General features: G+C 64.5%; 2 protein-coding genes across 3 annotated transcripts; both read right to left on the reverse strand.

Moving 5' to 3' along the window:
* Positions 1-651: 651 nt before the first annotated feature.
* On the reverse strand, positions 652-3082 carry LOC112989421 (2'-5'-oligoadenylate synthase 1-like). Its single transcript, XM_026110576.2, has 6 exons — positions 2824-3082; positions 2278-2575; positions 2019-2194; positions 1668-1909; positions 1342-1477; positions 652-1258 (listed from the first exon to the last, which is right to left on the reverse strand). The coding sequence occupies exons 1-6, from the start codon at positions 3013-3015 to the stop codon at positions 731-733; spliced, it is 1572 nt and encodes a 523-aa protein (XP_025966361.2). The 5' UTR covers positions 3016-3082; the 3' UTR covers positions 652-730.
* Positions 3083-4885: 1803 nt separating this feature from the next.
* On the reverse strand, positions 4886-14457 carry SEMA3B (semaphorin 3B). Of its 2 annotated transcripts, XM_026110599.2 has the most exons (19): positions 14251-14457; positions 13637-13774; positions 11777-11920; positions 10247-10404; positions 9842-9904; positions 9519-9638; positions 9336-9429; positions 9102-9221; positions 8515-8660; positions 8260-8374; positions 7991-8060; positions 7760-7904; positions 7438-7657; positions 7241-7332; positions 6892-6933; positions 6613-6770; positions 6431-6486; positions 6186-6325; positions 4886-6079 (listed from the first exon to the last, which is right to left on the reverse strand). In XM_026110599.2, the coding sequence occupies exons 3-19, from the start codon at positions 11871-11873 to the stop codon at positions 5618-5620; spliced, it is 2298 nt and encodes a 765-aa protein (XP_025966384.2). In that variant the 5' UTR covers positions 11874-11920; positions 13637-13774; positions 14251-14457; the 3' UTR covers positions 4886-5617. The 2 variants fall into 2 exon arrangements, with proteins under 2 accessions (XP_025966384.2, XP_025966385.2); XM_026110600.2 differs by lacking the exons at positions 11777-11920; positions 13637-13774; positions 14251-14457 and having other exon boundaries at positions 9842-10118; positions 10247-10386.
* Between the last annotated feature and the right edge of the window lie 4453 nt (positions 14458-18910).

Raw genomic sequence — 18910 nt, forward strand, 5'->3', positions numbered from 1 at the left:
CCACCAGAGACACCCTAGACTGTAAGGCTCGCTGGCACTCCCAGTTCCAGCGTCTTCCTGAGCCTGCAGGCAGTTGCCCATGGTGCCACTGCCCTGCGGCTGGATCCCTGCAGTGATGGAGGCAGTGCGCAGCCCCCATGTGTCCCCTGCCAGCCCCTGTGGTGGTGGCCAGCAGGAACAGCCCTGGGGACGTCGTGCACAGCAGCTATTTGGGGCCCCAGCCCCAGACATGCACCCCTACCCTCCCCCCCCCTCCCCCGAGTGTCCTGGGGGTGGTGCTGAGGGATCTCCAGGCACAGGGTCCTGGAGATGTGTCTGGGGATATCTAATATCTACATAACCTGCAGCTCTGGGTGGCTGGGGAAGAGGCAAAGCCCCAAGGCCAGGGCCACCTTAAGTTCGCAGCTGTGATGCCATTGGAGCGGAGGGTGAAAAGAATCAGGAGCAGCTGCAGGCAGAAGGGCTGTGTGCCCCCACAAACACCATGCCCACATTGCCAGCACCTGGTTTGGTGCTGGGCTGGCATCCCTGATCCTGCTGGACGCATTTTCCCCCTGCCATGCCCACCCAGCACCCTTGTTCCTTCCCATGAGGTCATCCCCAAACTCCCCCTTTGCTGCTTGGTACTGTCCCTAAAGCCAGGGCAGTACAAAGGCTTTCCAAGTCATTTATTTCCGGCATGATAGGTGGTGCATGGATACAGCAGTGTGGGCTGGTGCCCAGGCAATGCTCAGGAGCGCAAGGGAGCAGGAAAGGGGGGGCGCCGGGGGCCTGCGCCCCCGCGAAGACGCAGGAGCAGGTAGATGACGCTCTTGCTCTGAATGCCATAGTGCCCCAGTGTGTGTCGATCCTCCAGCTCCCTGGAGCCAAACGTCAGGCGCTGCTGGTCTGCGGAAACGCCCCGCAGGGTGCAGATCTGTTCCTTGAGTTGCCGGACAGTGTCAGTGGGCCGCACCGTGTAGGTGGTTGTGCAGTTCTTGTCATCCTTCACCAGGACCTGCATCTCCTGGGTCTCAGTGTGCAGCAGCATCAGTGTGGTGCTGCAGAAGATTTCACAGGTGGCCAGGGTTTTGCTGTCCTGCAGGATGCAGAGAGCCTGGCCTGGCTTCTGCTGGCCCAGGCGCTGCTGGTATGGAGGGATGCTCCACTGCTGCGCAATCTCTTCCTTCAGGTTCAAGATGGTGGTGTCCAGGCTAACAGTCCTGGTCAGACTCTTGCCTGTCAGCGCCCTTATCTCCACTGTCACAGGCCGGGCCGGCTGTGGGGGGAGAGAGCAGGTGGGTGAGGGCAATGGGGGCATGGTCTGGGGACTGCAATGCCCTTGGGCATGGGCAACCCTACCTGCACATCCCAGGGCTGGACAGAGGCGACACAAGGCAGAAGACAACAGCAACGGGCAGCTTCATTTGCCACTACCTCCCAATTCTTGCCTTTGCCCAGGATTCCCGTCGGGTCAGCGGGGTCCAGGATCACGGGTCTGTGAAAACACGCACAGGCCCTGCTGTTAGTGCCATGCCAGAGCGGATGGAGGCCTGGGCACACTGCAGTGGTGCCCATGGCCCCTACCCAAATGCCAGCTCCACTTGGGAGCAGCACCTGGGGCTGCAGTGCAAGGCAGTGCCTGTGGCACAGGTGGCACATGCAGTGCCTGGGCTGGGGGCTCTCACCGTGAGCTGAGCAGCAGTTTCTTCACATGGGTGCCCACCTGGCTGTCCTGGAGAGAGTAATACTTTTCCCAGTAGATGATGATCTCCTGGTGCCGGTGCAGCAGCTGCAGCACCGTGCGGAAGCCCACAGCCATGTCGAAGCCCTCGCTGGCATCCGTGCCCTGCTCCCATGCATAGATGGTCAGCAGTTCCAGGGCGTACTTGGGGGGCAGTTGTGTGTTGGGGTACCGTGGCTTCAGGACCTGGGAAGGAGATGGGAGCAGGTGAGATCTGGCAGGCACAGGCACCCTGGGATGTGGGATGGCTCCCAGGACGCCTATGCAGGCACAGCAAGGCTGGGCAGCCCCTCACCTCCTTGTACCAGTACTTGACTAGGCGCAGTAGGTTCTTGAGCTTGGCAGGGCAACGCTTCACAAACTTCTTCTGCAGTTCAGTGAAGCAGGGGGAGAATTCGCCAGGGCCACTGTGTGCATTCAGGAGCCTAATGTACACATCATCAGCCGGCTTGGCATCGTTGGTCACCTGCCCTGTAGGGTGAGAGGGAGCTGCAAGAGCCATCCCAGCATTGCTGCCCCCCCCAGTCCCACACCTGCCAGGTGCAGACCCCTACCCAAGGCATCATAGGCAGGCAGGACGTCTACTTCAATTGACTCCGGGTACAACTTGGACGAGAGAGTGAGGCTGAGGGAGCGTGGGGGTGAGTCAGGGGGGCCCTTGCGCTGGGGCTTGCTGATGTCCACAGTGAACGTCAGTGTCTGTCTGCAGCATTCGAGCCTCTCCTCGATGAGGGTGAGGATTTCGGCTCGCCTGTGCAGCTGCTCCTGGTAGCTGGAGAAGCAGCTGAGGAAGAGCACCACATCGGCGTCAGAGTTGTTCTTCAGGGCTGTGCCCTTGCCTGCTGAGCCACCCTGCAGAGGGACATAGCACCCGCTCAGCACTGCTGCCCTGCAGGCACAAGGCACGGGGGGAGGACCCATGCCATTCAAGGAAGCTGCCAAGGGAAACTGAGGCAGAGCACAAGCTGAACGTGCAGGGCAGGGGGGAGGGTGGTACTCAGCACCCTGCCAGGGAGAGAGCCCCGGGGGGGGGGGGGGTGAGAGGGGCTGGCATGGCAGGGCTCATGGTACCCAGAGGGCCCCTTCCAGGCAGCATTCACCTTGACAGTCTTGTGGACGCGGATGTCCTCGAAGCACTGCTCCTTGAAGAAATCGCAGATCTGCTTCACTGTCTGCTTCACCTGTGTGCGGAAAGTGGTGCTGGGCTCCAGGGTACTGGCGATCCAGGTGTCCAGTTCACGGGCAGTCACACTCCCCAGCCCATCCATGGCTGGCACTTGCCCCAGTAGCATCCTCCTTCCGAGTCTCTGGTCCTCTCCTGCCTGCAGCTGTCTTTAAACCCTGTCAGGCCGCCGCTCTGATTGCGTCACAGCGAGGAACTTAAGGTAGCCCCAGCCTCGGAGTTTCGCTTCTTCCCTGGCCACACAGAGCCAAGAAACGCTGCTAGATACTCCCATCCCAGGCCCTTGTGCTAGGAGATCTCCCAGCACCAACCCCAGGACACTCGGGGGGGGGGGGGGGCAGGGTAGGGTAGGGGTGCATGTCTGGGGCTGGGGCCCCAAATAGCTGCTGTGCACGACGTCCCCAGGGCTGTTCCTGCTGGCCACCACCACAGGGGCTGGCAGGGGACACATGGGGGCTGCGCACTGCCTCCATCACTGCAGGGATCCAGCCGCAGGGCAGTGGCACCATGGGCAACTGCCTGCAGGCTCAGGAAGACGCTGGAACTGGGAGTGCCAGCGAGCCTTACAGTCTAGGGTGTCTCTGGTGGCTCGGTGCCCCCTCTCCATGCTCCAGCTGTCAGGAGAGCCCATGGCACACCATGGGGGCACCCCAAGCCTGTGCCCGTGCTGGGGGCTCCTGTGCTGTGGCCTGACCGGACCAAGTGCCTGGGCTGCGGCACGGCCAGCACTGGGACTTGGCTGGCTCCAGTGTCACCAGAGGCACTGGTGTCACCGGAGGCACTGAGACGTGGCTGGCTCTAGTGTCACTGGAGGTACTGGTGTCACCAGAGGTACTGGGACGTGGCTGGTGCCCGTGTCACTGAAGGCCATGGTGGCACCGCAGGCAGTGGGACATCAGTCGCCAATGTCACCGCAACCGTGGGAACGGGCAGGCCCTGGTGCCACTGTGGGCCTGGGACCTGGCTGCCCTGGGCACTCCTGCCCATGCTACCTTAAGCATCAGCTCTGGAGGCTCTGGCGAGTTGCCAAGTTTCGATTCTGAGTTTTCTTTTTGGCTGCTGGCAATTTGCTTCCTCTCTGCCGGAAATGAAAGTACTGTGCTGCGTGGGCTGCTCCAGGCACCCGGCCACAACCCTAGCGTGGCCCTTGCCCAAGGGGCCACAAGGCAAGGGGGCACCGACGGGTGATGCTGGGGTGGGTGCCCGGTGCAGAGCCCAGCTCTGCCCTGATCTGACCTGGCTTTCCCTTTCTGGCTTTCTGGGGCACTGGGGAGATCCAAATCTGAAATCCAGGAACTAAAACTCAGGCAGGGGCAGGGGGCAGAGGGAGAGGGCAAGGGGAGAGGGCAGGAGTGGGGAGAGGGCGGGGGGGGAGAGGGGCAGGAGCAGGGGGAGCTGGGGGACAGAGGCAGGTGAAATGGGCAGAGATGGGGCAGGGTAAGGGGGTGCTGGAGATGGTGGTGCCACAGGGGCCTTGTAGTTTGGGGTGTCTCTGGTGGCTCAGTGCCCTCTCTCCATGCCCAAGCTGCCAGCGGGGCCCATGGCACACCATGGGGGCACCCCAAGCTAAGTGGGGCCTCAAGGAGTCTGGGGGTGCCCTGCCTGGGCCAGCACCTGCCTGTGCTCATGCCGGGGGCTCTTGTGCTGTGGTCAGCCATCCCAGGGGCATTGGCATGGTCAGCACTGGGACCTGGCTGCCTCCAGTGCCACCGGAGGCACTGGGGTCACTGGACGCACAGGGACCCAGCAGACCCCGGGCTCCCCTTCTGGCCCTCCTTTAAGCAGTGGCTCTGGCGATGCCCTGGGAAAACACTCAGTTTCAATTTCAGTCTTGTGGAAACAGAAGTGTAGCGGGTGCTGGTCTGGGCAGCCCTGCTGGGCAGGCAGTGGGGGAAAGGCCCCGAGGGGCATTTCCTGTGGGGGGCAGCCTTCGGGGGGCACTTTTTTGGGGGGGGCTGGGCACACTCTGGACACGGGGCTGAATCCTCTGCTTTATTGTGTTCCATTAGTACAAGCCCAGGGGCTCGGTGGTACTCCCTCGCAGCCATGCCCAGGGTGCTGGGCCCCCCCCACCCCCAGGCTCCTCTCCTCCTGGCCCAGCCGCCCCGCAGGGCCCATCACCCCGGGCAACGCCTTGTCCCTGCTCACGGCGGGGCACCAATCCCTTGGGTGCCTCTTTGCCTTGCACAGGCGCCTGCGAAGGCTGAGCCAGGCGTGCCCAGGTCCCTCATGTCCTCTCCTGGGCCCCTCCCCACCCCGTGCACCCTGGAAGCCCCGTGGCACCCTGCTGCCCCATCCTGCTCTGGCCACGGGCACCTCTGACCATGCCCGCGGGGTGCAGCCAGGCCGTGCCCGCCCCCGCGCCCCCGGGTGGGTTTACATTCATCAGTAACAGTCGTTAATAAATACGTCAGTGGTTCTGTGGTGCCCAGGCTCGGTCGCCCGTGGGTGCTTGGAGCTGGTGGTCACGGGGGCACAGGGGCCCCCGGCCTGGCCACACAGGCAGCCCAGAGCAGCTACCGGAGATCTTCAGGCTGGCTGCTCTCCTCGCCCTGCAACTGGAGCCCCCGCGGGTCCCCTCACCCCCGGCACCGTTCGGCTCCGGAGTGGCCCGCGGCCTGGCTGGTGCCAGCGCTGGGGCCCTGCCTCCGCACGCCCGGCCCAGGGCCCCGCTCCTAGGCAGAGCCCGGCGCCCGGGGCCAGCCCCAGTGTCACCAGGGCGACGCGTTGCGGGGGCCCCGTTCGGCCCGCGGCGCCTCATGCGTGCGCCGGCTGCGGGCTTTGCGCGGCTCCTCGCCCTGCCTCCACTTGGGGGGCCTGGCCTTGGCGCTCAGCGGAGGGGGCAGCAGGGGCCTCCTCCGGGCCAGGGGGCTCCCACGGCTCCAGAGCCGCTCGCACGCCTTGTCCATGGCCCCCAGGGGCGGGTGGTCCACCAGCTGGAGGAAGTCCTGGTACCAGACCTTGCGGCCGGGTGGCCCCGCAGGGTCGGTGGCACCGGCGGATGCCAGCCCTGGGGCCTGCTGGGCGCTGATCACCTCCAGCAAGAGCTGCAGCAAGGGCTGGGTGAAGCCGTGCTCGGTGGCGTGGCAGAGGTAGAGGCCGGCATCAGCGCGCTGCACGCTGCGGAGCAGGATGCCCCGCTCCGTCCGCACCACCCGCTCGTCCAGCTGCACCTGCGGGCACCGAGGGGCACATGGGGTATCAGGGAGTGGGACAGCCCAGCGCAGCCAGGCCCTTGGGGCCGGCTGTGCACGGGGGCCCGTGCTGGGGCAGACCTACCTCTCGCTTGGGGGCATCGCTGGCACGCTGGTATGTCCAGAGCACTCGGGCTTGCAGGGACTTGGGCACACACTCCAGGAAGGCACTACTGCCCTCTACCCCATACAGCTTCTTCTGGGGCACGCTGCCCAGCTGGGGATCTGCGGGGACACGGCCTGGCAGTCAGCACCGAGCGCAAGCCTCCTGCCACTGCACCTGTGCGGGGCCAGCGGGGCTGGCCACTTTTCGGCAAGGCCCCAACTCACCTTCAGAGCAGAGCATGTTGGGGTCACCGTTGCGGACGTCCTGCCGGCGGAAACGCCTGTGGGAGATGGGGCGAGTGAGGGATGGGCAGCAGCAGAGTGGGTGCCCCTCACCAGGGCATCAGGGCACATCACCAGCTGCCTGAGGGCAGCAGGGGCAGGCCAGTCCCCAGTGTGCTGCCTACCTTTTGGTGTTGGGCACGTAGCGGGTGCAGGAGTTGCCGTCCCATGCGCAGTAGGGGTCCCGGGCCAGACAGCACTCTGCGCAGGCTTTGCCATAGATGCTGCAGCGGTGCAGGGGCAGCTGGGCCACAGCTGTGGCTGAGCCAGTGTAGAGCTGTTGCTGCAAGAAGAAAGGGAGCCAGAGCATCGCCACATAAGGACAACAACTTGGGCACAGCCACAGCAGGACACGGGGACATGTCATGTGGAGCCGGTGGTCACAGAGCCCTGCTCCCCCTTACCCGCTTTGAGGAGATCTGCAGGCTGGTGATAGGGGATGAGTCCTGCCAAGAGAGCAAGGGCATAGGTCAGGGACAGCTGTGGTTGGCGTAGGGCACAGCCATGCCCAGGGGCACCAGGTGAGAACCCAGGTGTCTGGGCTCCCAGAGCACCCAGGCAGCATCCATGTCAGAGTGGGGATGAAGCTGGCCTGGCACAGCCCTGTGGGTCCGCAGAGCGGCCTGGCACAGAGTGAGGGCAGCACACACGATACATGGGAGGCTCCCGGGGGCACTAGGGACTGCAGAGCCAGGCCAGGTGCCCTGACAGCCATCCCCAGGTGCTGAGGCAGCCACAGGCTGTGCCCCTCACCTGGAAGATCTGAAGCTCCTCCAGCAGCAATTCCTCCATGTTGTGCCAGCTCTCCTTGGGCACCGAGACCACCTTCAGCACCGTTCCCACATCTGTGGGGAGGAACGGGGTGAGGCTGGGGATCCCAGGGGACACAACTCCTGTGGTCAGGGCGGCCCCAAACCCTCGGACCCCCCAGCCAAGGAGGCGCCACATGCCTGTGCCAATGAAGAGGACGTCGTAGTGGCCATCAGCAGCTGTGACCCGGTCCACAGCGATGCGGGTGAAAGTGTGGGGCGTGTTGGCCTGGAGGAAGAGGGGGCGCTGGCCGTGAGGTAGCACCGGGTTGTACATGAGTGGATGGTGCCGGGCGAACTGGATCACCTCATCCGGGAAGTCCTTGGTGGAGCTGAAGGTGCCGAATGTTTTGCTAGGGCACTGCAGGGAGGCAGAGCCAGGTGAGCAGGGGTTCTTGCTTCCAGTGCCCCCTGTGGGACCCCTGGGCACCCCCAGACTCCCCACTCGCCCCGTACCACGTACCATACCCGGGCGGGGGTACGGCACACGAGCCTGGTACGACACCCACTGGTAGTTGGGGCCCTCTTTGTGCGCAAAGGGCCCCAGGAAAGCCCGGCGGATGTCAGCCATGGTATAGACACAGACGGCTGAGCCCTGGAAAACGGAGCTGGTGAGAGAGAGACATGGTGACGTGAGAGGCAAAGGGGCCGGTGGGTACCATCAGCGCGTGAAAGATTGGGGGCTGCGCTTTACCTGGAGGTAGAGAAGATGGCATAGACCAGGGGGTTGCGCTTGTCCCTTGTTTGCAGCAGGAAGACGTCACCTGCGAGCAGGCACAGGGGCAGGGGCAGTGTGAGCACTGCCTCCGCACACCAGAGCTGCCTGGCTGCCCTGGCACCCACAGGCACCCTGGCAAGCCCTGGGTGCATGCTGCATCCTGTGCTGCCCTGTGCCCTGGCAGGGCTCAGTCCTGGGGACTGCGAGCCCTGGCTGGGGGTCAGACCATCCCTGTTGGCACTCACGGAGCTCGTCGAAGTGGGTGTCTGCACCATCAGTGCCTGGCACAGAGCACACCAGTCGGGCCTTCAGGAACGTCGTCCACTTGTTCACCAGGCTCCGCTGCCCACCCACGTCATTCTGCCAAGCAAGGGAGGGCACTCAAAGTAAGCGGTGCTGGGCTGGCACCCACAGTCCCGCACGCTCCGGCAAGCTGCTGTGCCAGGCTGGCCGCTGCGCCAGGCTGCCCACCTCACTCATGGGGCCTGAGGAAGTCTCACCCTGCAGATCTGGCCAATGCGGGCAAAGCTGGTCTTGCCCAGCCCCTGCTGCCTTTCCACTGCCGTCTCGCGGAAGAAGAAGTAGATCTTGTCATCATCAGGGTTCTCGCTCTCAGGCACCCAAAAAACATCTACGAACTTGGGCTCTGGGGGCAAAGGGCAGGGGTCAGGGGTGCCACGGCTGGTGCCCATGCTGGGCACAGGGCTGGGCATCTTAGGCACCCACGGGCACAGGCAGCCCCATCACAAAGACACCCTCCAGGGGGACTGGCCAGGTCCCAGGAGGACATGGACCCCCATGTCCAGCTGTGCAGCACGTGAGTGGCAAGGATGGGATCCCACCACCCCTTCCAGTGGGCACGCACTGTCCACAGGGGGGCAGCACACACCACAAAGTGCCCTGGGCAGCACTCATGCTCACCCCAGGGCCCTCCGGGTAGGATGTGCACTGCTCGGGGACACGTACAGGTGAGAGCAGCAGACTTGTTGCCCGTTTGACTCTGCAGGGCTGGCGATGCCTCACCGTGGGCCCCAGCTGGGGCGCCTGCGGCCCCGTGCCCTCCCACTCCCCATGTGCTGGCACTAACCGTTGAGCCAGCGGGAGTCGTGCTGCTCGGTGCGGATGGATGGGCGCGAGCCCAGGCTGCGGAAGATGGTAAAGTCACGACCCATCAGATCGGTGGCCACCCCGGAGTAGAGCTCCTCACCTGGCGGGCACCAAGGGGAAGTGTTAAAAAGGCCCCTGTGCCTGCCTGGGTCCCAGCTGGGCACCCTGCGCTTGGATGACCTCTCCCCAGCACTGGGGCTCGGCCCCCTCTTACCCACTAGAACGGAGGCAGCTGCATGCCGAGGGTCATACGGACTCTTCCCCTTGCCATCCTCAGCACGCCGCAGGTCCAGTTTGAAGACAGAGTCCTGGGGGTACAGATGGGTCAGAGGCAGGCGGGCAGCCAGGGGACACCAGGGGCTGGTACGACCATGTCCCATGCCAAGCACTGGCCTACCTCTGTGTGCTGGCCGACCTCCACAAAAGCACAGGTGGGGTGGAAGGCACCCGTGCCACAGGCATACAGATGGGTCCGGTTGAAGGAGTGCAGGATCTTCACGAAGTTCATGCACTCGGTCTGGGGAAGAAGGGCACGGGAGGTGGCACTGAGCAGGCACCCATGCCAGGCACCTGCTCCTGCAGCCCCGCAGCACCCCAAGCTCGCCCTCAATCTCTGGCTGAGCCTCAGTTTCCCGAGCTGCTCTGTGACAGAGGAGCCTGGCAAGCTGCTCCTCATCCCTTGCTGCTGCCCCATTTCTGCACAGCCTGCCAGGCACTCACATTGATGTCCTTGCCGGCCCAGTTACACTCTTCCCTCCACTCCACAGGCGCTGGCCAGTAGATCTGCAGGAGAGAGGGAGGATGCTTATAACACCCAGCTCTGGAGACATGCAGCCCCCCAATCCTCTCACCCTGGCTAAGATCTGCCAAACTCATGTCATGTCTCAGCCTGGATGCTGCCTCCACACCGTGCTCCTCTTCCCCAAGGGCGAGCTGGCCTGGGGAGTCTCCCAGATGCAGGCCTCGAGTGTGTCAGGCCTCAGCAGCGATGCCAGCACTGGAGACAGTTCATCTTGCTGTCCCCAGTGGAGGACAGCTGGGCCATGTCATACCATCTCATGGCTGCCGCTGCCCACATTGCCTGGTATGCCAGCAATGTGGCCACCCCGCGCCCGGCCCCGTTACCTTCCTGTCCTGCTGGCTGATGTTGTCGAGGCTCAGTGACACCAGGTGGTTCTTGGCCCCCACAAAGAGGCGACCGCGCTCCTCGTCCAGCAGCAGCACGTCATAGCAGCACGAGCGCTCCAGCTCATAGATGCGCAGCCCGTGGCGGGCCTGCAGCTCTGTGGGGCGAAGAGCGCCCTGCTCAGCCCTGCCCTGCCGTGACGCCCCCTCCCAGCAAGCCAGGCATCACCCAGAGTCGGGCAGGCAGAGAACCAGGAGTCCTGCTCCTTTCCCACGCTCTAACCGCTCTGCAGTCACTGGGTCCCCCTCCCAGAAAGGGAGAGGGAAGAGTGCTCTGCAGACACCAGGCAGGGATGCTGCTCCCACCGCAGGCGGTTTTCCCGGTTTCTCTGACCCACCCAGGGCACAAACAAGCTGGTAGTGTGGGGCAGACATGGCTGAGTGCAAATCCCAGACTTCACAGTGCAGGAGCGCAAGCGGGGCAGGGGTTCCTTTGGGGCGCCTGTGAAAGACTCTGTGCCCTGCCGCATCCCCCTGCCGTGCCGTCCCCTCCCCCAAACCCGTCCCACCAGCTTTACCAGGTTAGCCGCCCCCATACCGGCCCACCATCAATCTCCACACAACAGGCAGCTCTGGGGAGAAAGGGCCTTTTCTCTGCCCCACGGAGCTAATCCCTCCACAGCAGCAGGAACAAATGGCCCTTTGTAAAGGGCTGAAGAGGAGAGCACTCGCCAGGGACCCAGCTACCCGCTGGCCGGCCCAGCTACCTGCTAGCCAGCCACCTTGGGGTGTCCCGGGACAAAGTGCCCAGCCCGGCTCACCACCCCATGCCCCAGAGCTGGTGCCTACATGGAGCCAGAGGCTGGTGATCACAGGCCTTCCTGGTGCTTATGGGATGCATGTGTCTGTGCCCCGGCTCTGCACGCTGGGGGAGGCCATGCGCCTGTGGCGTGACCAGCTGGGAGCCGCGGGCACACGGCGCAGGGTCCCTGGCTGGCGTGTCATCCCTGGCTGGCACAGCACAGCCATTCTGTGGGCCACGGGAGCCAGCAAGAGTGGGACAGAGCTGGAGAGCGCAGCCACAGGGCATTTCAGGGATGCCCAGGAGCAAGTGTCCAAGCTGGGAACACGAAAGCAAATGCACTAGAGCAGGCTTGGGTGCAGGCGTTCCCCCCAAAAGCAGGCATCCCTCAGGGAACCAATATCAGGTGAGTAACGGGGCAGCCCCATACCGATGTCCAGCAACCCCCCGGAGCACTGGCACCTCAGGGCTGGGGGGAGGCCACGATGCCGGGCCTTTGCATCCCTCCAGCATGTCCTCCTGGGCCACCTGCATGCTGTGCCCACCCGTCCCCCCACAGCCCTGCACACATCTCCTGGGACTGGCTGGGGCACCGCCAGATGCTGCCGCAGCACCCAGGCACCAGCCCCAAATCTGCTCCCTGGCCATCCCAGCCCTGTGCACAGTGTGGCTCCAGCACATCCCCACGGCCCTGCCCTGTCCCAGCCCGTGGGGTCGCCTGCACTCACCTGGGAAGGTCAGTTTGAGGCGGGGGGTGGCAGGGGGTGGCGGGCGCCCAGTGCCCACAGCAGGACTGCACAGCAGCAGGAGCAGCGCGCGGATCATGGCCGGTGCCTGGCTCGGCGAGCGCCGCGCTCGCAGCCCCCCGACGGCTGCAAGGCAAAGAAGCGAGACCGTCAGCTCGGATTACAGCCCCCTCCTCCCCGCGGCGCAGCACAGCACCGCGCGGCACGCCGGGGCCCCTCCGCAAAGTCTCGCCCACAGTGCACAGCTGGCACCGGCAGCCCTGACCAAAAACCCTCCCTGCCTACTGCCAGCGAGGGTCCTTCCCTGCACAGGGAGCCTGGACAGCCCCAGGCACTGTCACCGGTGCAGCCTTGGCATGGCATGGGGCACCCACCGCAGTAGGATCTGGGCAAGGGGACCCACCATGGCTGGGCTTCACCCGGGAAGGTCAGATGGGGACACAAGGCAGCTGCCCTTCTCCCCAGGCACCATCATTTTTAAGCCTCTAATCCCAACCCAAATACAAAGGGCTCCGTGAGCACTGCTCCCGCCTATGGGGAAACTGAGGCAGGCCTGGCTGAGCAGCATGCCCAGCTCTCCCTGCGTCTATGGCACAGAGCTGTACCTGGAGGAGAGTGCTGGGCTCTGCTTGTTCGTGCCCCTGAGCCACAGACAGAGCTGCCCCAGGAGCATGGGCAAGCATCAGGGTTCAGGCCAACTGAATACACCTGCCTGGCCACACAGCAGGCTTCTGACCACTGGGCAAACCGGCCAGCATGTGGGCCACCCATCTTGTGCCTCAGTTTCCCCTGCTGCTGCAGCTCCAACCAGCAGGCTACCTGCCCTCCTTCTACCACTCAGCAGGGGAAAGCCAGCTGCAAGCAGGAGCCACATTTGGGGTGGAGGCTCTGACCGGATGCTGGGCCAAGTAGGTGCCCACATCCCCCAGCAGATGCCCGGCTAGAGGGACGATGGGACGCCCCATGGCCATGGCACGTGCAGATCCGGACACGTCCGCCTGCTGCGGCCCACTGCCCAGCACAACCAGCCAGGGCTTGCCCCGCAATCCCACGGGCAGAGGCAGGGCCCAGAGCAGCTCCCACCCAGCCTGAGTAGGTCCAGCGGTGGCCAGCACCTAACACAGTAGGGATTGCTGTGGCAGGGAGCCACGGCCGCCCCGAAGGTGCACGCATGGTCCTACCTGCTCGCGGCAGTGGGCACGGGGCCAGGGCAGCTCCAAGCCCAGCGCTGGGGCACAGTGCAGAGCGCTGAGCAGAACGGCGCTATTTAACTGCCTCACTGGCCCATGCCAGACACTAATGGCATTTGCAGACCCAAAGGAGCCACGATAACGCAGAGGGTGGAGAGAGCCCACAAAAACTCAGCCAGGGAGAACCGCTGGCTCCGCCACCTCAGCCAGCGCCGCGCCAGCATTGCCCACCAAGCTGCTGGCCCAGCAAGCGACTCCCAGCACCTCGGCGGGCACAGCGCTGCTGTGGGGCAGCTCGCTCCTCCCACCTGCCTCCCCAGCACCTGCCGGCAGCGCTGGCGCAAGGCCCACGGAGGGGCCAGAGCAAGCTGCCCGCAGCCCCCTCGCTGCCCCACGCTCTGCTTCGGGAACGCCGGCACGGGGGCCTCCATCCCCCCATCCTGGCAGAGCGCCCAGCCCCTTCTGCTTAGCAGCCAGGCCTCTCCCCAGCCACCTGGGGGGATGACCAGCACCCTGAGCCCCCGGCACCCTGAGCCCCCGGCACCTCCCCAGAGGCAGCCGCGTTTTGGCAAAGGCCAATTTCTGCAAACGGAGGTCCCAACTGTATGTGTACGCCGGGAGTCTCCGAGCCCTCTGGGTCCCCGCTACTCACCGTGGCCGGCCGTGCTGCAACTGGGGAGGGAGACGCGTGCTCTCGCCCTGCCGCCGGTGGTGCTACGGGCCGAGCGCTGCCGTGGGGAGGGAGACACGCAGGCAGACCACTGCCGCCGCTCACTGCGCGCTGGAGAGGCTGTAAAAGTTTATGACACGGATCGGGTGACAGGCAAAACAGGAGTCAGCTGGTAAGGCAATAACCCTGCCGGCTCCGGCTCTGGCTCTGGCTCCGGCCATCCCTCCGGGGGGTGGGGAGGGGGAAGTAGCCGGGAGGAGCCGGCAGAGCTAAGTCACCAGCTCGGCTTTGGGATGAGTTTTCCGATCTCAGCATGGGCTCCCCACGGGCTGGGGCTGGTGTAGGTGCAGGCCAGCGATGCCAGCTTAGAGAGATCCCCGGTGTTGGCCCGAGGACACCCCCAATGCCAGACCAGAGCCCCCCTACCACCAGCCTGGGGAGAGCCCTAATGCCGGCCCGGAGATCCTCAACACCCGCCCAGGGAGACCCCCATTGCCGGCCCAGGGACCCGGCCGCAGCCCCAGCCCCGGCTCCGGCAGGGAGCCCTTGGGGGGACGCTGCGGGGACCCCCCACTGCCCGGCGCAGCAGGACCCACCTAGCGTCGGGGCTCGGCTCGGCTCGGCTCGGCTCGGCTCGGCCCCGCTCCGCCCCCCGCGTCCACACGGCCCCAGCGGGGCGGGGCGGCCCCGGGAGCGCGGGCTCGTGTGCGAACACGCCCTGGACACACACACGCACCCGGTACGCACAGCGCTGCGTACCCGTGGCCCTGCCTGGTACTGCCGTGCACCACGGCATGCTCCGCTGTCACACCCACCACACACGTGCGCGCGCACACACACGCGATTGCATGCTGCACCAACACACTCATCACACACACACACAGCTGCACCTGCAGCAACGCGCCTGTCACAGCTGCACGCTGCGCCACAGCCAGTGCCACGCATCCGCCTCGCACGCGTACAACCACGCGCTGCATCAGCACGTGGCACGCACGCACAACTGAATGCACACTGGACTTGCACATACAGCCAAATGCTGCAGCACAACCAGTGCCACACACAGCCACACGCAGCCACACGCAGAGCCGACACATCTGTAACACACTCACATGGGGCGCTGTCTCCCGCACGCTGCCCCATAGCACAAACACACGTGCACATACGCACAACTGCATGCAGCGCCACGGCCAGCTGCACCGTCCCCATCCCACTCTCCCAGTGACATCTCTACGCTGCCACCCCATGTGGCACCCAGTGACACCCCGTGTGTGCCATCTGCCCGCACACAGGCCAGGAAGGCCCTGCTGGCCCTCTGCACCCTGGCAGTGTCTGCCAATGGGAGTGGGAGCTGAGCACGCCATGCTCAGGACACAAGTGGTGGGGCTAGTGCATCGCTCGGGGGTGAGCCACACCGAGCAGGTGGCTAGGGCTGGGTGCCCTGCTGCCAGGAGCCGGGTGCTCAGGGGGCACTGCGGGGCCACGTGCAGGGGCGGCGGGGGACCCTGACGCCACTCGCCGCTCAGCTGCGGGCCAGATGTCTGGCTCAGGCCCAGCCCGGAGCAAACAAAATTCCTCCGCTGCCTCCCATTTTCCAGGCAGCGCTGCCAAAAATAGCAAGTGCCGAGCGGTGCCGGCAACAGGGCCACGCGTGCCTCCTCCGGCGGGACTGAGGGGAGGACAGGCTGCCTGGGAGGCCACACCCTCCTATGCTGTCCCCTGTCCCTTGTTGCTGTCCTTGCCCAGTCCAGGCAGGCAGGTCGCGCGAGAGGGGAGGCAGCAGGTACAGGCAGGCGGCAGGCATAAGGGGCAAGCAACAGATGCCGGCAGGGGTGGTTGCAGGCAGGCCAGCAGCAGGTGCAGGCAGGCAGTGGGCTCAGGCAGTGGGTGCAGACACGCAGTGGGTGCAGGCCGGCCAGCAGTGGGTGCAGGCCAGCAGCTGGTGCAGACAGGCAACGGCTGCAGGCTGGCAGTGGGCACAGGCAGGCCAGCAGCAAGTGCAGGCTGGCAGTGGGTGCACACAGGCAGTGGGTGCAGGCAGGCAGCAGGTGAAGGCAGGCTGGCAGCGGGTGCAGGCAGGCAGCAGGTGCAGGCAGACAGAGGGTGCATGTGGGCCATTAGCAAGTGCAGGCAGTGGGTCCAGACCAGCAGCGGGTGCAGGCAGTGGGTCCAGGTGGGCTGGCAGCGGGTGCAGGCACTAGGTGCAAGCGAGCTGCAAGCGCAGGCAGTTTGGCAGTGGGGAGGAGGGCCCGGCAAGGCCTGGGGGACACAGGTGGCTGCCTGCCCCAACAGGTCATGAGGACCCAGCAGGGGAGTACCCACAGGGCAGGGCATCTGGCGCAGTGCCATTCAGGCTTGCCTGCTGCAGCAGGAGCTCACCAGCCAGCCCGTGGGCATGTAACCTTCTCACTGCCGGCACCGAGCACCCCAGCCTTCTGGAAGGGCAGCAGCAGGCTCTACTCCAGCACCCTGTTTTCCTCCGGGTCACGCTGTGCTGCCTAGTGCTGGCCTGAGTTCACTGCAGAAGCGCTGGGATGGTCCCAACCCCACAAGAGAGGTGCCCCGCTCACCCTGTGCGAGCACCCAGGGGTGTTGCACCAGGCAGACATCTCTGCAATTCCCCCAGAGCAGGAGGAGGAGGGGATGCCCCACTCCAGCCCGAGACCATGCCAGGCCCCAAATCAGGCGTCCTGGCCCCTAGAGTACCCTCCTCATCTTCATGGCACTGCTCAGGACAGGGGGAGACCTCAGGGCCTGGGAGTCTCAGGGAAAGGACAGGGGCCAGGGACGAGGGGGACAGCGTGGGCAGGGAGCTGCTGGCCAGTTTGCAGCTGATCTGGCAGAGCAGGAGTTATTTTGCCAGGAAGACTTTGCCCAAGCAGCCAAGACACCATGGGACTTTGGGCCAGGCATAGGGTGTCCCTCCCCGAGCTCCTTGGCAGCAGAAACAGTGACTGCTCCACCACGGCACACAGGGAAATCAGTGCCGGGCACAGCCCTGGGGCCCTGCCAGTGAGCATCCCCATCAAGACCATCTCTACCATTACCTCCCGCCTGCAGCAAGGTGTTGCCGGTGCCGGCTGCAGTCATGTGACAGCAGGGGTCTGGGTGCCAGGTGCATCACTGGGGCAGCAGGTCTCAGAAGGCTGAACCCCAGGGACGTGGGGCTGGCTCTGGAGCCTGGCTCTCCAAAGCTTCCCTTTGCTAATCACCGCCTCGGGTTGACAGGAGAACCCAGTCATCTGGGTCGTGCCCTGCCCAAGCCCACCTGGAAACAGGACAGGTTGGGGCTGGGGTGCTTCTGTGTGTGGGGCGCAGCCTTGGAGAAGGTTGCATTCACCCTCTGGTGCCCTGGAAGGGGCCGCACAGGGAAACAAGCTCTCAGAAAGGTGGTAGATGGAGACCCCTTGCATCTTCGAGGGACCCTTCAGGACATCCCATCAGTGGAGCCAGCACAGAGTCCAGAGAAAATGGCTGGCCCTGACCCCATGTTGCACACCCCACCACTACTCCCCACTCTGCTCCTGCAGCCGCCCCAACACCCTCATCTGGGCACATTGAACCCCTGCATGTGGCCATGGTCCTGCTCTCCTTTTGGACCTTTTTGCCACACTACCTGACTTGTGGCCTCTCCTTGCCAAATCCAACATATGAACCTCAGCCCAGCAACTGGCTGCATCACTTCCCGGCATGGCCTGGGACCCTCCCTGCCTCTTGGGATCCCAGATCTCTGGCCAGGGATCCTGGCCACAGGAAACAGCACAGAAGACCCCTGGCGCAAGAAGAGGTGGCTTGGGTGCTTTACAGGGTGCAGCAATGCAGTGGGGCTTCGCCACCGTGCCTGGGATCTCCCTTCGCCAGAGACAAAAATACTAGCTATTTACCAGCTTTGCTAGCCAACTTCCCTGGACCAGGAAGTCAAGTAGTGTCAGGACCCACCCAAGCCCCTGTCCCAGTGTGGCCTCATCAACATTCTCGGCCAAATGGACCAAGCTGCGTGTTGCACCATGCCAGCACCCAAATGGGGCCTGGGCATCCAAAGGGAGCTGGTGGCCCAAGCTGTGCCAGACACCGCCCATTTTAGCAGGATAAACAAGGAGTTGCTGTGCCCGGGAATGTTCCCTGGCATCATCTGAGTCACTGGGAGAGCTGCAGCCTCCGGCTGGGCTCTCAGCTGGCTGCTTGCACAGAAACCATTCCCTGTGCCTCAGTTTCCCTCTGTCAAGTGAAGTTTGGAAAGCGCTTTCAACCCATCCTGCAATTGCACAGCCAAGACCTTTCCATCACCCTCTGGTTGCAGGACTGGTCCCAGCCCACCAGCACCAAAGCTGCCCTGGGATGGGGCAGGGCCCTGCCATCCCAGCACCCCCTGCGGGAGCTGGGAATGTGGCAAGGCAGCCCCAGGAATGGTGCTGCTGGGGGTGTCAGCGCGACCCAAGGCTGGGAGCCCTTCACGAGCCTTGCCAGGAGCTGCCTCCAGCTGGAGAAGTCATTAGGCGTCATAAGAGCCGAGTTTCCATCCCAGAAAAACAGCGCGGGAGCTGCCAAAGCAGCTGGGTAGTGCTGGAGGAGGCAGGCAGGGAGGGATACTCCTCTCACTGCTACTGCACCCCAGGGCCCGCCACGTCACCCGAAGGACACGCGTTCCTATGCCGGCTCTTCGCAGAGCATGGCGGGGCCGGGGCAGCTGCCGTGGTGAGGCCCCGGGGATGCAGCCGTGCCAACACGAAGCAGCCATGCCAGACGCGGCGGTCCTTCTCTGGGAGAGCTGCGTGTGCTTCTGGCAGGCCCCCGAGGCCACGCACTCCTCCATTGCTGACAGTTTCCAGAAGAGGCTGGACTGCCGCCTGGTTTAGATATTGCCTCCATCATCCTGCTACATAGATTTGTTCCAGGAGCTTCACTTGGGCTCTGCCTACCTTAAAGTTACCCCTGCAGTGCATTACCCTTGCTCAGCTGCCACACAGCAACGCCACTAGCAGCCTGACTGCATTTGGCCCTTGTCACTGTTAGAGCTCGTTTCCAAGCCCAGAGAGAGGGAAACGGTGGCTCGGCACCAAAGCCAGGCAGCCCTGGTCCGAAGCAGGGCCGAGTCTTGCAGCCCGTCACCACTGGGTTGTGCGATGTGGGGGGCTGCACCGAGGCCAGGCTTGGCAGGCTGCGTGCCCAGGATGGAGGAGGCCTGGCTCCCTGCCAGCTCCAGGGGTGAAACGCAGTGCAGCGGTGGCACAGCTGGCAGCGGGGCTGTGCCAGGGGCTG

The sequence above is a fragment of the Dromaius novaehollandiae genome, chromosome 12 (assembly GCF_036370855.1).
Source record: "Dromaius novaehollandiae isolate bDroNov1 chromosome 12, bDroNov1.hap1, whole genome shotgun sequence".
Classification (NCBI taxonomy): Eukaryota; Metazoa; Chordata; class Aves; order Casuariiformes; family Dromaiidae; genus Dromaius; species Dromaius novaehollandiae.

Excerpts from the sequence above, each read along its gene's own strand:
- SEMA3B (XM_026110599.2), bottom strand. The coding sequence starts at position 11,873 with ATGATCCGCGCGCTGCTCCTGCTGCTGTGCAGTCCTGCTGTGGGCACT. Across the intron at positions 8,661-9,101 it reads CGACTCCCGCTGGCTCAACG|AGCCCAAGTTCGTAGATGTT; the intron begins GTTAGTGCCAGC and ends CTTTGCCCCCAG. Across the intron at positions 8,375-8,514 it reads GCATTGGCCAGATCTGCAGG|AATGACGTGGGTGGGCAGCG; the intron begins GTGAGACTTCCT and ends CTTGCTTGGCAG.
- LOC112989421 (XM_026110576.2), bottom strand. The coding sequence starts at position 3,015 with ATGCTACTGGGGCAAGTGCCAGCCATGGATGGGCTGGGGAGTGTGACT. Across the intron at positions 2,576-2,823 it reads GCGTCCACAAGACTGTCAAG|GGTGGCTCAGCAGGCAAGGG; the intron begins GTGAATGCTGCC and ends GTCCCTCTGCAG. Across the intron at positions 2,195-2,277 it reads GCCTGCCTATGATGCCTTGG|GGCAGGTGACCAACGATGCC; the intron begins GTAGGGGTCTGC and ends CTCACCCTACAG.